At 44.0% G+C, this 17,064-nt stretch overlaps 1 protein-coding gene across 1 annotated transcript in view; it reads left to right on the forward strand.

The window, feature by feature from the left end:
* LOC143816258 (S-adenosyl-L-methionine-dependent tRNA 4-demethylwyosine synthase TYW1-like) overlaps positions 1–17,064 on the forward strand; it is a 284,094-nt gene that overhangs the window by 92,920 nt on the left and 174,110 nt on the right. Inside the window, exon 8 of the mRNA XM_077296426.1 lies at positions 12,784–12,910. Coding sequence (XP_077152541.1) covers positions 12,784–12,910 — 127 coding nt within the window. The remainder of the gene's footprint in view (positions 1–12,783; positions 12,911–17,064) is intronic.

Consider the following 17,064-nt stretch of genomic DNA (forward strand, 5'->3'; position numbering starts at 1 on the left):
TGGAGTGTAAAATCTGTAAGATGTGATACTTATGGTCGTTTTATATTTTAACTGTATGCACTTTATAACACTTTATTGTAAAATGTTCATGTCCCTTATATGCACTCGGTTAACACTTTAATGAGAAAAAAAGAAAGGGGAAAAATGGGCTGCTTATGCCCTTTATATGTAAATTTATATGCACAGAGCACTTTTAGCACAGGTATAGATGAATAAGAATGGCAGATCATTGATTATGGTGATCTATACCTGTCATTCATGATTAATATGCACTGAGCACTTTTTAGCACTGTTTAGCACGAACAATTTAACACCTTGATGCGGCATTTGTTTACATTAACACGCACCGTGTCTCAGCATACCATTCATCTGGCCCTTGTCCGACTGCCCATCCTGTGTGAGCGAGGTGCGAGGCCTGGCGCCGGCCCGCCCACGTGATCATAGGGAGACGTCTGTTCAGGACCTTAGTTGATATGGCAACGAGACGCCGTGCGCGTGCGCATTGTCCGCGAATATGGATAGGTGGCCGTACGGCCTTGTGACCGGAACGGCGTACTATTTATATCGGACCTTACCATCACTTAAGCCACGCCCCCTGAGGAAGCGACATACTTTATACGCGAAACGCGCGTTGGGGTTCCTGACACAGGTTGGAGCTGGATATCGGACCTCATTATGGGTAAATACAGCTACTATTGTCTTTTACTAATGAGGGATTAGTTAATCGCAGCATGTGTGTGCATAGGATAAGCTGCACTGGCAGTAGGTGACTAACTGAACCATCTATCTTTTGTCTCTAGCACATGGTGTGAGTACACTGGTATGAGCAGGAGGAAGTGCAATCACAATTTGTGATGCACTGTCCCCAGTGAATTTGTTGATATTTATTGAAAAGCATCTAATGATCCCCCATTATTCATTTATGATTATAGTCTGATATGCCCCATCCTGTGTCATATCTAAACACTTTGGTGTGATTCACATGTTTTATCATGACCTATGTATCTAATTTGTATATAAATTAATTTATGTTGGTAATAATAAAAGCAATTGTCATATTTAAATTATTTGTTTTTGGTATTTACTCGTTGTTCTCCGGATAAATAATATTATAAACTTCTGTGAAGCAGTTGGGGGTTCATAGTGCTCACCACACATCTAGATAAGCTCTTTGGGGGTCTAGTTTCCAAAATGGGGTCACTTGTGGGGGGTTTCTACTGTTTAGGTACATCAGGAGCTCTGCAAATGCAACATGACGCCCGCAGACCATCCCATCAAAGTCTGCATTCCAAGCGGCACTCCTTCCCTTCCGAGCCCCGATGGGTGCCCAAACAGTGCCCCCCCACATATGGGGTATCAGCGTACTCAGGACAAACTGGTCAACAGATTTTGTAGTCCAATGTCTCCTGTTACCCTTGAGAAAATAAAAAATTGCAGGCTAAAGAATCATTTGAGGAAAAAAAAAAGGATTTTTTATTTTCAAGGCTCTACTTTATAAATTTCTGTGAAGCACTTGGGGGTTTAAAGTGCTCACCATCTAGTTAAGTTCCTTAAGGGGTTTAGTTTCCAAAATGGTGTCACTTGTGAGGGGTTCCCACTGTTTAGGCACATCAGCGGCTCTCTAAACGTGACATGGCATCCGATCTCAATTCCAGCCAATTCTGCATTGAAAAAGTCAAACGGCACTCCTTCTCTTACAAGCTCTGCGGTGCGCCCAAACAGTGGTTTACCCCCACATATGGTGTATCGGCATATTCAGGAGAAATTGCACAACAAAATTTATGGTTAAATTTCTGTTTTTACACTTGTGAAAACAAAAAAAAATGGTTCTGAAGTAAAATGTTTGCAAAAAAAAGTTAATTGTTCATTTTTTCCTTCCACATTGTTTCAGTTCCTGTGAAGCACGTCAAGGGTTAATAAACTTCTTGAATGTGGTTTTGAGCATCTTGAGGGGTGCAGTTTTTAGAATGGTGTCACACTTGGTTATTTTCTATCATATAGACCCCTCAAATGACTTCATATGTGATGTGGTCCCTAAAAAAAAAAAAAGGTGTTGTAAAAATGAGAAATTGCTGGTCAACTGTTAACCCTTATAACTCCCTAACAAAAAAAAATTTGGTTCTAAAATTGTGTTGATGTAAAGTAGAAATGTGGGAAATTTTATTAACTATTTTAGTGACATATCGCTCTGATTTAAGGGCATAAAAATACAAAGTTTGAAAATTGCAAAAATTGTAAAAATTTTCGCCATATTTCCGTTTTTTTCATAAATAATCGCAAGTAATATCGAAGAAATGTTACCAATAACATGAAGTACAATATGTCACGAAAAAACAATCTCAGAATCAGCGGGATCCGTTAATTCGTTCGAGTTATAACCTCATAAAGTGACAGTGGTCAGAATTGTAAAAATTGGCTCGGTCATTAAGTACCAAATTGGCTCTGTCACTAAGGGGTAAAGACTGGTGCATGCTACGCCTTTCTTAATAATTTGGCCCCAATGGGTTTTCTAGGCCCCCTAGTGTAGCTAGAATAAAAAGGGAGTAAAAAATGTTTACAATATTTAAAATAGACGAAAAAAATGTTTTCCCTATTTAAGTCTTGTTTTACATTGAAAGATAAAGTAGAATGGAAAAGAAGCATGCAGACGTAACTGAGAATATCCGTCTCTGGATTAACAAAAATTCAGACATTTTTCTTATTGAGCTTGCATGTTAAATTCCAAAAGTCTATATCAAAAGCTTTTTTTCTTTTGGTAAGGGAAGTTACAAGAACAATTTGAAAATCCAATGTACTAGTGTACACAGACAAAATGAGTGGAAATTCTATTAATCCGATGGCGCCGATTCCTTAAGCGCCAGTTGTCAACAGGTTCCCCCTCTCTCCTCGCACATGGCATCCAGGCAGCCTCAGTCCTTGTTTCAGTACCACTAGAGGACAGGACAACTACACCGAAAACGTTTAACGACTTATCATGCACAGTATATGGAACCTTGTTTTTTATACTTTATTCTCTCGTGAGTGCCAACTTTATTGGCTACGGGCTGAATACCCTACTTGGGCACCACACTCCCTATTTTTCAGAGTGCCGTGAATATTAAGAATTAATTTCACAGTTGATTCTCATTTGTGATTTTACCACAGGGAGTCAAAATGTGTTTCCATACTAATTTAATGTAAAGGGTGCCAATACCAGTCACCGCAAGCTTTAGGTTTTCTATTTTTCCCTCCCATTGGTTTTTGTTTTAAATTGTTTATCATTTGCTCTTTTGAATTTAACTTGAGTGCTCTATACAAAAATACTGTTTCACTTGATTCCTTTTTTTCAGGAAAAATGCCACATTATGTTCTTTAAATTTCATGGGTGCCAATAATGATAAGCCGACTGTGCCTGGCAGATGTGTTACTTCTGACAAATGCTTGTTAATTGAGCTTTTTACGTTCACTTTTTTAATTCTTGCTTATGTAGAGTATATGAGACTCCTCTTTGTGTATTCTGGCATGATTTTCTTTCTCCCAGCCAATACTGTAAACTAAGCCTAGTTCTATTTGACATGACATTTGTTTTCTCACACAGGCGTATGAAAATGGGAATTTATATTAAGGGAATGTGTATGAGGATGACTATGACTTTGAAATTCTCCGAAGTGTGTTTTTCAGCTTAAAATCTGCTCTGTGTCCTGATATATTTAGAGCTGTTCTGTACTTTTATTTATCATGTAGTTTAGTAAACAAGAGCCAAGAACTTGGTATTACGGTGGATTTATAGCGAGACATTAACGCTTCCTAATATTTACTTGTAGCTGTCACATAGATGTCTTTTCCTGAAATAGAAAAATTGGATGTTATAAAATACCGCCAACCTTTTTTCAGTTATCTGTAATAAAGTAGATATATTGAAACTGGCTGCACCACAGAACCGCAAGTGGCCAATATTTTTCTTCCATTGAAACGTGTGGTCTGACTTCATCTGTTTATCAAAAGGACTGTGGTCTTGTACTCCACAGATGACCTATTATAGATATGGTCCATATTTATAGGTTGCATCTATGGGGTAAACCGAAGTTACCACCTATAAATTTAAAAGTATTAAGTAGGGTTGTATAAGTTCATTTTTTTTTCTGTTAGAAATGTGAAGGGGTTAGTCCAACGAATAAATATTACATTAATTTGCTAACTCGCACAAAACCGCATTTATTTAATGGTAATCCATCAGGAGGTATTTGCCATGTAATCTGAAGAAAGTAGGATATGGAGGCTGAAACAAAGAATTCAGGGATGTCACTAGTCAAAGTGCAAGCTGGTTAGAACTGTGAAGGATTAATCACCAAGAGATTAACATTGCTGGACTTCACTAGTCAGGCAACACCCCCTCCTGTGATCACCTCACTTCCCATGGACATTGTATATACAGAGCTTGTTGTGGGTGGGGTTAGCTTTCTAAATCTAAAGGTACCTTCACACGAAACGACTTTGTAACGATATCGCTAGCGATCCGTGACGTTGCAGCGTCCTGGCTAGCGATATCGTTTAGTTTGACACGCAGCAGCGATCAGGATCCTGCTGTGATGTCGCTGGTCGCTGAATAAAGTTCAGAACTTTATTTGGTCGTCCGGTCGCCGTGTATCGTTTGACAGCAAAAGCAACGATACCAGCGATATTTTACACTGGTAACCAGGGTAAACATCGGGTTACTAAGCGCAAGGCCGCGCTTAGTAACCCGATGTTTACCCTGGTTACCAGTGTAAAATGTAAAAAAAACAAACAGTACATACTTACATTCGCATCCCCCGCCGTCTGCTTCCCACACTGACTGAGCGCCGCAAAGTGAAAGTGAAAGCACAGCACAGCGGTGACGTCACCGCTGTGCCCTGCTACTGCCGGCAGTCAGTCAGTCAGTGCAGGAAGCAGACGCCGGGGGACGTGAATGTAAGTATGTACTGTTTGTTTTTTTTACATTTTACGCTGGTAACCAGGGTAAACATCGGGTTACTAAGCGTGGCCCTGCGCTTAGCAACCCGATGTTTACCCTGGTTACCCGGGGACCTCGGCATCGTTGGTCGCTGGAGAGCTGTCTGTGTGACAGCTCTCCAGCGATCAAACAGCGACGCTGCAGCGATCGGCTTCGTTGTCGCTATCGCTGCAGCGTCGTTTCGTGTGAAGGTACCTTAAGGCTGCTTTCACACATCAGTTCTTTGCCATCAGTCGCAATGGACGGATCCGACTAGCTGATCCAGCGAATTGGATCCTAAAAAAATCAAAGCATGCTCAGTTTAAAAAAAAAAAAAATAAAAAAAAAAAAATAGGAATCCGTTGCCGGATTCCGTCATTTGACGGAACCGGCGCCATATTGTTCCATTCTAGCAAATGACGGACGGCGACTGATTTGTTGCTGTCCATTTTTTTGGCGGACACAAAGTTACTATGTCCGTTTTCTCCGGCCGCCGGAAAAACTATTTTCGACGGATCAGGTGAAAAACGGATGAAATGTGAGGCCATCTGTCGCAATCCATCTCTAATACAAGTTTGAGGAAAAAACGGTTCCAGCAGCAACCTTTGCCTGATCTGTTTTTTTTTTTTTTTCAAAATTTACCGGATTGTGACTGACGGCAAAAAACTCATGTGTGAAAGCAGCCTAAGAGCTCTCATGATGTCAGAACTGCTGCACCCAGTGACCTAAGTGATTGTTGGATTCAGGGTCTCTGTACCTGCATCATGGTACTCTCACATGTGGTAGCAAAACCTGCTGACAGATACCCTTTCATTGAAAAATATTAGTGTCTTGATCAATGATCCACAACCTCTTACCTTGAGAGCTAAACTCAGCTCTGACAGAGGGTTGCAAGCCACATCCAGAGCCCCCCGAATAGTGTCATCCAGCTCCTGCCTTTCCCACACTAGTGACACCCAGAGCCCCCATTATCAGTATAATGACAACCAAAGCTTCTCCACAGAAATCGCACCGAGGCGGTATACTTGTATCTAGGGTTTTCCACCTTGCCCTCATTTGGTATTTTTGCATAAATCTTTCTCACCACACTCACATCCGGTTTGATGTGCCCCCTCTATCTGGCAATATAATCCTGTGTCCAGCTTAGCACTTAATCAATTTCTGTCTCCAAGGCTAGTATATACGCATTCAATGTTGGGTTATTCACAGAAGTCACCATCTGTAGAACTGCTCTTCATGGCGGTTTACTAGACCTTGTGCTAATGCACCAAGATGGCAGACAGCTGCGAGAACACATCTGTCCCTTGAGCCACATGAGGCTTCCTAACCATAGACTTGAGGATCCCTGGTCTAGATATAGTTGTTGCTTGTCAGGACACATGGGAAGAATGAGGGGATTTAATTGCAGCTTACATTCCTCCTTCAGCATGTGCAGCTCTAGCAGGACACCTGGCTCAGCAGGTAGTCCAGCTACACCAGGTGGTTTACCTAGTATCCAAGCTACTTCAAGATGAGGTCCTGCGGAGCCCACGCTGTGGAACTTTGTCCACTCAGAGTGGAATTTCATGAGATTTATGCAACAATATGGAGTTATCTTACGTTCTAGCTACACAGGGGTTACATTTTCAAGATCTCTGGAATGGGCTGTACGCTTTCCATGGTTTCTAGCACCCCAGGGCGGAGAGGTAAGCAGAAGAATGGCTAGTAGAAGCCAAGTAGGGAAGCATAACTGGGGCCCAGCCGGAATCGATGGTGCCAGAACAGTCGCACTATACCCTTCCATTGAGAAGTTAGGAGCCTTGATAAGTTTAGGGAGTTTTGGCTTCAAACACCCAGCAGAGGGGGGTGTGACCAACCATGGGAATAAATGCTTGGGCTGCCATGTGCTGTTTATTTGTCATGCTTGCTGTTCGCTTTTAAAGGTGGGGGGAGCTGTCAAGTAATGTGCTGGAAGGAACCGGAATAAGCCCATCCCCCATGCTGTCCAGCACACATGGTGGAACATCAAACCGGTAATTGACATGATTTATCTGCTTAGTACATAAGTTATAATAATAATAATAATAATAATAATCTTTATTTATATAGCGCCAACATATTCCGCAGCGCTTTACAGTTTAACAGTTTCAAACACAACAGTCATAGGTAACAATGTTAACAATACAGTAATAAAGCAAAAATAAGACAAAATAAGACGACCCTGCTCGTGAGAGCTTACATTCTACAATGAGGTGGGGAGATACAAAGCACAGGTGTGTATTTACAATGGTGTATTTACAGTGATGGTCCAGCCATCTTCCGGGGGTGGGGGTAGATGGAAGTAGTGAATGGGTTACACACGCACAAAAACATAAAATGAGTTTGATTAGGGAACGTGATAGGCCGCTCTGAACAAATGTGTTTTGAGCGAGCGCCTAAAACTATGCAAGTTGTGGATGGTCCTAATGTCTTGGGGTAGAGCATTCCAGAGGATTGGCGCAGCACGGGAGAAGTCTTGGAGTCGGGAGTGGGAGGTACGGATTAGTTCAGAGGTTAGTCGAAAGTCATTTGCAGAGCGCAGAGGTCGGTTAGGCCGATAGACAGAAATGAGGGAGATGTAAGGGGGTGCCGCACTATGGAGAGCTTTGTGGGTGAGAACAAGTACTTTGAATTGTATCCTGTAATGAATGGGCAACCAGTGTAACGACTGGCGAAGAGCGGACACCTCCGAGTAACGATTAGCCAGATGGACGACCCTGGCTGCTGCATTAAGGATAGACTGGAGAGGGGAAAGTCGAGTGAGGGGGAGGCCAATTAATAGAGCGTTACAGTAGTCCAGACGGGAGTGGATTAGGGCGACAGTGAGAGTTTTTGTTGTCTCCATGATGAGAAAAGGGCGGATTCTAGAGATGTTCTTTATGTGTAAGCGGCACGAGCGGGCAAGAGATTGTATGTGGGAGGTGAAGGAGAGATCAGAGTCAAACATAACACCCAGACAGCGTGCCTGCTGCCGGGGTGTTATGATGGTGCCACCCACGGAGAGGGAAATGTCAGGTTTAGGGAGGTTAGTAGAAGGCGGGAGCAGAAGAAGTTCAGTTTTGGAGAGGTTGAGTTTCAGATAGAGAGCGGACATGATGTTGGAGACTGCAGACAGACAGTCAGTGGCGTTCTGTAGTACAGCGGGGGTAAGGTCAGGGGATGACGTGTATAGTTGTGTGTCATCAGCATAAAGATGGTACTGAAAACCAAATCTGCTGATGGTCTGTGCAATTGGGGCCGTGTAGAGGGAGAAGAGAAGGGGGCCAAGGACTGAGCCCTGGGGTACCCCGACAGTGAGAGGAAGAGGAGATGAAGTGGAGCCAGAGAACAGAACACTGAAGGAGCGTTCAGAAAGATAGGAGGAGTACCAGGAGAGAGCAGTGTCCTTAATGCCTAGTGACTGGAGCCTAGAGAGTAGGAGAGGGTGGTCAACAGTGTCGAAAGCTGCAGAAAGATCGAGGAGAATGAGCAGAGTGTGGTCACCGTTACATTTTGCTGTCAGAAGGTCATTGGTCACCTTGATGAGTGCAGTTTCTGTCGAATGTAGGGCGCGGAAACCAGACTGTGAAGGGTCTAGAAGGGAATGGGTGGAGAGGTAACGGGTAAGGCGGGAGTAGACTAGGCGCTCCAGGAGTTTTGAGATGAAGGGGAGATTGGAGACTGGTCTGTAGTTATTTGTGCGTGATGGGTCAAGGGTGTTTTTTTTTAGTAATGGAGTAATGATAGTGTTTGAAGGAGGAGGGAAAAATGCCAGAGGTAAGGGAGAGATTAAAAATTGTAGTTAGGTGAGTTGTGACGACTGGAGAGAGACACTGGAGGAGGTGTGAGGGAATGGGGTCGGTGGTGCATGTAGTCGGACGAGAAGAGGAGAGGAGCTTGGAGACTTCTTCTTCTGTGATGGGATCGAATGTGGAGAGTGAGCCATGGGAGATGCAGGGAGGGATGGGAGTCATTGCACTTGGTGTCTGGGAGCGGATTTCCTGACGGATATTGTCTATTTTCTCTATAAAGTGGGAGGCCAGGTCATCAGCACAAATGTCTGTGATAGGGTCTTGTGCTTTTGGCCTGAGGAGGGAGTGAAAGGTGTTAAAAAGTTTCTTGGGGTTGTTGGATAGTGAGGAGATCAGGGTGGTGTAGTAGGACTGTTTGGCAAGGTGAAGGGCAGAGTTATAGGTCCTTAACATAAATTTGAAGTGTATGAAGTCTCCTGGTGTGCGAGTTTTCCTCCATAAGCGTTCAGCACACCTAGCATCGCTGGAGAAATCGGGTTTGCGATGTGAGCCAGGGCTGTTTCACTCTGTGTTTGGAGGTTCTGATGGTGAGGGGAGCTACTTGGTCTAGGGTGCTTCTAAGAGTGTCATTGTAGTGATGTACTGCCAGATCAGGACAGGAAAAAGAGGAGATTGGGGACAGTGATGAATGTAAGGAGTCTGAAAGTGTATGAGGGTTAATGGCTTGTAGATTTCTGAGTGTGTGGTAGGTAGGAGAGTGCTGGGGTGGGCGATGAATTGTGAGTGTGAAGGAGAGAATGTTGTGGTCAGAGAGGGGAAGTGGTGAGTTATCTAGGTGGGAGATTGAACAGAGCCGGACAAAGACCAGGTCCAGGGTGTTACCGTCTTTGTGTGTTTCAGAGGTTGAGAGCTGTGAGAGGCCGAGAGAAGTGGTTAGTGATAGAAGCTGGGATACAGATGTGGAAGTGGGGCTGTTGATGGGAATGTTGAAGTCTCCCAGTATAAGGGTTGGTAGTTCTGAGGACATGAAGTGCGGCAGCCAGGCTGAGAAGTGGTCCAGGAAGTGGGTGGGTGAGCCTGGGGGCCGGTATATGACCGCTACTCTGAGGGAGAGGGGACGGAAGAGCCTGATGGTATGGACCTCAAAAGAAGGGAATGAAAGTGAAGGAACTGGGGGTATAACCTGGAACGTGCATTGGGGGGACAAGAGTATGCCGACTCCACCACCAGGTCTGTTAGTGGGTCTTGGGGAATGGGAGAATTGTAAGCCACCATGGGAAATGGCAGCAGGGGAGACAGTGTCAGAGTCCTGGATCCAGGTTTCAGTGAGGGCCAACAGATTGAGAGAGTTGTTCACTAAGTAGTTGTGCAGGAAAGGAAGCTTGTTACAAACAGACCGTGGATTCCAAAGGGCACAATTGAAAGGGAGAGATGAGGGAGTGCAAGTAATATTAATAAGGTTAGTATGGTTTTGATATGAGGTAGCGTAGCGGTTGAGGTTGGGGGATGGGGGACCGGGGTTTGGGGATATGTCCCCTGAAATCAGTAGGAGTAACAAGATAAAAAGCAAATAGTTTTTTTGAAGCGTTTGAAGTTTTTTTGTGCAGCGTGTTTGTGCAAGATGGGCTGAGGTTTTTCATAAAGGTGAGAAGTGCATGGGAGCTGTACATGGGAGAGTGAAGGAGTGAGGGGCTGATGTGTATGAGTCGTGGTGGAGGGGGGATTGGGCTGTGAAAGTGGATTGTAATGGAGCATAGGAGGATAGGAATAAAGCACTTGGATAGAAGGGAGAACAGAGTGTGGTTTACCTGACTCCTGCCCTGACTAACTGCCATGAAATAACTGCGGTATCACGACGCTTATCTTCCGTGACGCTTTGCTTCTGTGACGCTTGCGTGCCCCCCACTTGCGTACCCCCTTAAGGATGGTTCTACATTTATAGTCCAGACTGTGGGGTCAGAAGAGATGGATTGTGGGACCAGGGTGAGGATGATTTGGTAGCTGGGGCCAGCACACCAGGGGGTGATTAAATGATCAAACACATTGTGGCTGGCAACATCTATATGCTATGACACCTTCACAAAGATTGTATCTAGAGTGACCAGTCGTGGATATACATCAAACAGCAAGTAAAACATACAGTGCAACAAATGAATTATACCAGTCATTATGCAGGCACATTAAAATATGTTGCTAGATACTAGAGTTGCAGATGACAGACAGGAGACAGCAAGCAGAGGGAGTGAATACCATTAGTCTATTGCAGCAGATGATACAGCTATCAGAGGTAGGAAGTTATATCACCTGTATTTGCATATCTAATTGTATACAGTACAGACCAAAAGTTTGGACACACCTTCTCATTTAAAGATTTTTTTTTTTCGTATTTTCAGGACAATGAAAATTGTAAATTCACACTGAAGGCATCAAAACTAATGAATTAACACATGTGGAATGATGTACTTAACAAAAAAAGTGTGAAACAACTGAAAATGTCTTATATTCTAGGTTCTTCAAAGTAGCCACTTTTTGCTTTGACTGCTTTGCACACTCTTGGCATTCTCTTGATGAGCTTCAAGAGGTAGTCACAGGAAATGGTTTTCACTTCACAGGTGTGCCCTGTCAGGTTTAATAAGTGGGATTTCTTACCTTATATATGGGGTTGGGACCATCAGTTGTGTTGAGCAGAAGTCAGTTGGATACACAGCTGATAGTCCTACTGAATAAACTGTTAGCTGCTTTTTTCTTGCCATAATACAAATTCTAAGTAAAGAAAAACGAGTGGCCATCATTACTTTAAGAAATGAAGGTCAGTCAGTCCAAAAAATTGGGAAAACTTTGAAAGTGTCCCCAAGTGCAGTTGCAAAAACCATCAAGCGCTACAAAGAAACTGGCTCACATGAGGACCGCCCCTGGAAAGGAAGACCAAGAGTCACCTCTGCTTCTGAGGATAAGTTTATCCAAGTCACCAGCCTCAGAAATCGCAGGTTAACAGCAGCTCAGATTAGAGACCAGGTCAATGCCACAGAGTTATAGCAGCAAACACATCTCTACAACAACTGTTAAGAGGAGACTTTGTGCAGCAGGCCTTCATGGTAAAATAGCTGCTAGGAAACCACTGCTAAGGTCAGGCAACAAGCAGAAGAGACTTGTTTGGGCTAAAGAACACAAGCAATGGACATTAGACCAGTGGAAATCTGTGCTTTGGTCTGACGAGTCCAAATATGAGATCTTTGATTCCAACCACCTTGTCTTTTGTGCGACGCAGAAACGGTGAACGGATGGACTCTACATGCCTGGTTCCCACCGTGAAGTATGGAGGAGGAGGTGTGATGGTGTGGGGGAGCTTTGCTGGTGACACTGTTGGGGATTTATTCAAAATTGAAGGCATACTGAACCAGCATGGCTACCACAGCATCTTGCAGCAGCATGCTATTCCATCCGGTTTGCGTTTAGTTGGACCATCATTTATTTTTCAACTGGACAATGACCCCAAACACACCTCCAGGCTGTGTAAGGGCTATTTGACCAAGAAGGAGAGTGATGGGGTGCTATGCCAGATGACCTGGCCTCCACAGTCACCAGACCTGAACCCAGTCGAGATGGTTTGTGGTGAGCTGGACCGCAGAGTGAAGGCAAAAGGGCCAACAAGTGCTAAGCATCTCTGGGAACTCCTTCAAGATTGTTGGAAGACTATTTCTGGTGACTACATCTTGAAGCTCATCAAGAGAATGCCAAGAGTGTGCAAAGCAGTCATCAAAGCAAAAGGTGGCTACTTTGAACTTAACCCAGTTCTTTGTTTTTGGAGGTTTTACTCTTTGTAGATCTCTGGTAAAGTTATACAACAGTAGGATTATGCTCCTTTTCTCACGATATATCATATAATCTATGATAAAATGATATTGTTGGACATTCATCACATCTGTGATTTAAAGTTTCTGGTTCTTTCTCTACTTCATTGTGAAACTCGACTTGTATATGTAATGCAACTTTAAATGTATAAAAAGCCAGTAGCTCCCTTTTATTTAAAAAAATAAATTAATAATAATAATAATAATTTGTTGCTTATTTTCATTTCCTTAGAAGGATCAAGATATTGGCGGAGAGGCAGGAACTGTGGGAGGCTCTCTGAGAAACTCCGCCAAGAAAGCAAATGAAGAACCTAGAGAAATGATTACGCCTGCCCTCCAGGAAGCCCTGACTAAGCAAGGTATGTCAAGCATGAAAACTCCATTCATGACCTGTCCAAGACGCATGCACTGGGCCAATTATCGAGGATGCCAGTGTGCTGTGGAACAATCTCTTGTACTTTTGTGCATGAGACAAATTAACAAAACATGAGTTCTGTCATTGAAAAGTAGAACGTGTCTGGTAATCTGGTGATGGGCTTTTTCTCAGTGCTCCAACTATGACTACTGTCAGACAAACTTCCTTTTGTTTTTGCAAATATAGGATGTAATTGGTCAGTCAATAATTTAATCGGTCGTACGAGAGGAGAGAACAATCAACAAGCTGTCCACCCATATAGCCAGAAGCATTTGTGAAATATGGCTTCCAGATTACATTAAACTCTTAATCCCATATGACGTACTATCCCGTCAAGGTGACCTGGGACTTAATTCCCAGTGACGGGATAGTACGTCATATGCGATCGGCCGCGCTCACGGGGGGAGCGCGGCCGATCGCCGGCGGGTGTCAGCTGACTATCGCAGCTGACATCCGGCACTATGTGCCAGGAGCGGTCACGGACCGCCCCTGGCACATTAACCCCCGGCACACTGCGATCAAACATGAGCGCAGTGTTCCGGCGGTATAGGGAAGCATCGCGCAGGGAGGGGGCTCCCTGCGTGCTTCCCTGAGACCATCGGAGCAATGCGATGTGATCGCGTTGCTCCGAGCGTCTCTTACATCCTCTCCCTGCAGGCCCCGGATCCAAAATGGCCGCGGGGCTGCATACGGGTCATGGAGGGAGGTGGCTTACATTGTGGGAATGTTCATTTTTAGAACTCTTTGCAAATGGAAAGTGGGAAAATTATAGCACAACTGTCAAAACAGACAAAAAGTAGGGGGAGACCTTTCTCGGACCAACAGATATGTTATGACATGTGCCACATATTTGTGCCAAATGTAGATCTACTGCTCTTATTTCTGGGGCAAATACGTTCACCCCAATTTATGTAGTGCATTTCATAATTCATATTGTATATTTAACTTTTTTAACTTAATAATCCTCACAATACATCCATCCATATGTATTCTATAGCAAGACACTAGTACCTCTCAATAGTCTGGGACTACCTTTGTTTTTTTAATTTTAAATTAAAAACAAAAAACAATAGGTAGCCAAAGCCTGTTGACTTAAATATATCAGATGAGTAAAAGCGGTCCCAAGTGTCCCTAATGCCCCCCCCTTAAAAGCCAACTAGAAATTCAGCTCTGAACTTCCCCGATTGCTGTACTAAAGCAGCATCCCACAACCCTTCATGACCCATCTTGCTGTTAGAGCATGATCTTGCACATATTCACAACAGATCCCTAATGATATGCTCTTAATCTTGACGGAAACTTACGGAAACCTAGTAGATGCCGAAGTCATAATTATAGTAATAGTGACAATCGGTCATCTCTCCCTTTGCCCCATTTTATATACCATGGCATATAAAAATACAAAAACTGTAATCCTTGTTTAATATACGAAGCAGAAAGTGCCTTTTGTATACTAATACATTGAATGTACTGTTTTTAGGAAGTCCTTTTTAAAACCGGTTAATTTTTTTATGTGAAAGCAAGAGTTTTGTGAAAGTATAGGTATTTTAGTTGTACAGACTATTTTCTTTCCATTACTCAGTAATACTGTGAATTAATAAATCAAGGTAGAGGTTCTAAATCCTTTTTATGATGCGTGAAATTATGTGCTTATTCTGGTTACATGGGGATTGTAGTTCACAGGTAATAAAGTGTCTCTTTGGTTTGATTTAGAAAGAGAGATGGTCGAACATTAAGTGATGACATTTTATTGCAAAATTGCTTCACTGCTGTCAGACATGGAGTTAGTTACCTTTTTGTGAGTTCGAGGTTATCCTGGTGTAAGGAATCGGAGAAGAACCCGAGAGTGGACCCTCTGGGTCGTGACTCTCTAGAGCCCCCGAGGACGAGTGGACCAGATGGAACTACCAACTATACAGGGAGCGTTAGGAGCAGGCCCAAGGGGGATGGAGACACAACAGCTGGAGCCAAGGGGACGGCTACTAAAACAAAAGAAGAGGAAAGTAGATAGACTGAAGGGAACTTGAACAGGAAGAGAAGAATATATGTATCTGGAGACTCAGGAGAGGGACACGTAACCACGAAGCTGCAAAAGAAACAAAGAGAAAGGACTAGAGAACTGGGTTACAAACAGGAGGGCTGAGAAACGGAAAACTAGCGTAGGACTGGGAAAGGACAGGTATGATAGGGTCACGGGTAAGACAAGGCTGGAAAAGAGGGCAGACACAGCGGAGACAAAGAGTGGGCAAGACTGAAGCACGGAGAAGGCACGGCGGAGACACTGGGCTGACAAGGCAGGAATGTAGGGCAGGCACGGTGGAGACACAGGGCAGACAAGGCAGGAACGCAGGGCAGGCATGGTGGAGACACAGGGCAGACAAGGCAGGAACGCAGGGCAGGCACGGCGGAGACACGGCAGACAAGGCAGGAACGCAGGGCAGGCACGGTGGAGACACAGGGCAGACAATGCAGGGCAGGCACGGTGGAGAGAAAGGTACTGAGACTGGGGAGCCTAGGACATAGGAACGCTGACGAGAAGTACAGAGAAACCTACAAAGCAAAGGCGTCTTACCTGGGAAGACGCCGGGAAGAAATTCCCGATGGGCGCTGCCATGTTGGGGCATGTTGGGGCGGAGCAGAGCGGCGTGGGACAGAGTCGGGAGCACGTCAAGCGATAGAAGAAGGCAGGTAAGTATGTGCAGTCGTAACACCTGGCCATTTTTGTTGCCTTTTCTCTGATGCTAAGTAGGTATCGATAGGTATGGGATAGGAACAAACTAAAATATATGGGGAGAAGAGCTGGCAGAGAGAGAAAATATTTTGAAGGTAGGAGATAAGTTGGAGATCTAACAGACATACAAGGGAGTTGGGCAGGCCAAGAGGGAGCTGATGAGGTCTAATACGGATAATGTACAGGAACCTGTGAAATTGTTATTAGAATTATGGTTGTAACTGGCACCGTGCTGGTAGGATGTCCTGTACTGCTGAGGAGGAAAAGAAGTCCCGAGATGGCTTCTCTGACATGGATCCAGCACTGAGACAGTGGCTACATAGAGCAGTATGGCTGCAGAATCCCAGCCAATGAGTACTTAGTAGCCGGGCATGGAGGAGGCAGTACTATCTGTGTCTGTGAGGTTAGAAGAAAAGCACCAGAAACTGCCTAACCAGGAAGAGGAGCAAGTAAACTGCCAACAATAAGACACTGAACCAAAGAACTAGAAAAGGTACAATTTATTTTGTTTTTAAAGATTTGGTTATAAAAAAAATTGCATTTGGAGATTGGTAAACTCATTTTGAGGACCCATAACTTTACCTCATTAACCACTTCCTCGCTTTTTTCATTTTGCCTCTCAAACAGTAAAATAGAAAGCAAAACCTAATAAAAAAAAAAGCTAAATTAGATGTGGTATTACTGTAATCGTACTGACCTGAGGAATACAACTGTGATATCACTTATGCAGCAAGATGAGTGGCATCAAAAATAAATCCAATTTTTGAACTTCTGTTGATTTGGTCATTCTGCCTCCCAAAGATCGCAGTAAGGTTCAGCTCACATTTATCCTGTTCTATACACTGAGTGCTTACACTGGTGTTTATTTGTAAATCTCTGAAATACGTGATTCGGACAAAACCCTAGATTAAAAATTCACTGTAATGAGGCAGATTTGGGTCACTTTGAACTACCGTCGGGTCTGACGCCACTGAACAGAGGCCAGACTGAGTCCAGAGTAAGGCTACTTTCACACTAGCGTCGTTTTGCCTACGTCGCAATGCGTCGTTTAGGAGAAAAAACGCATCCTGCAAAGTTGTCTGCAGGATGCGTTTTTTCCCTATAGACTTACATTAGCGATGCATTGCGACGTATGGCCACACGTCGCATCCGTGGTGCGACGGATGCGTCGTGTTTTGGTGGACCGTCGGCACAAAAAAAGTTCCATGTAACTGTTTTTGTGCGTCGAGTCCTCCATTTTTGACCGCTCATGTGCGGCCGGAACTCCGCCCCCTCCTCCCCGGAACTCACAATTGGCAGCGGATGCATTGTAAAACTGCATCCGCTGCCCACATTGTGCTACTTTAACACACTGTCCTTTGGTACGT

The sequence above is a fragment of the Ranitomeya variabilis genome, chromosome 3 (genome assembly GCF_051348905.1).
Source record: "Ranitomeya variabilis isolate aRanVar5 chromosome 3, aRanVar5.hap1, whole genome shotgun sequence".
Taxonomy (NCBI): domain Eukaryota; kingdom Metazoa; phylum Chordata; class Amphibia; order Anura; family Dendrobatidae; genus Ranitomeya; species Ranitomeya variabilis.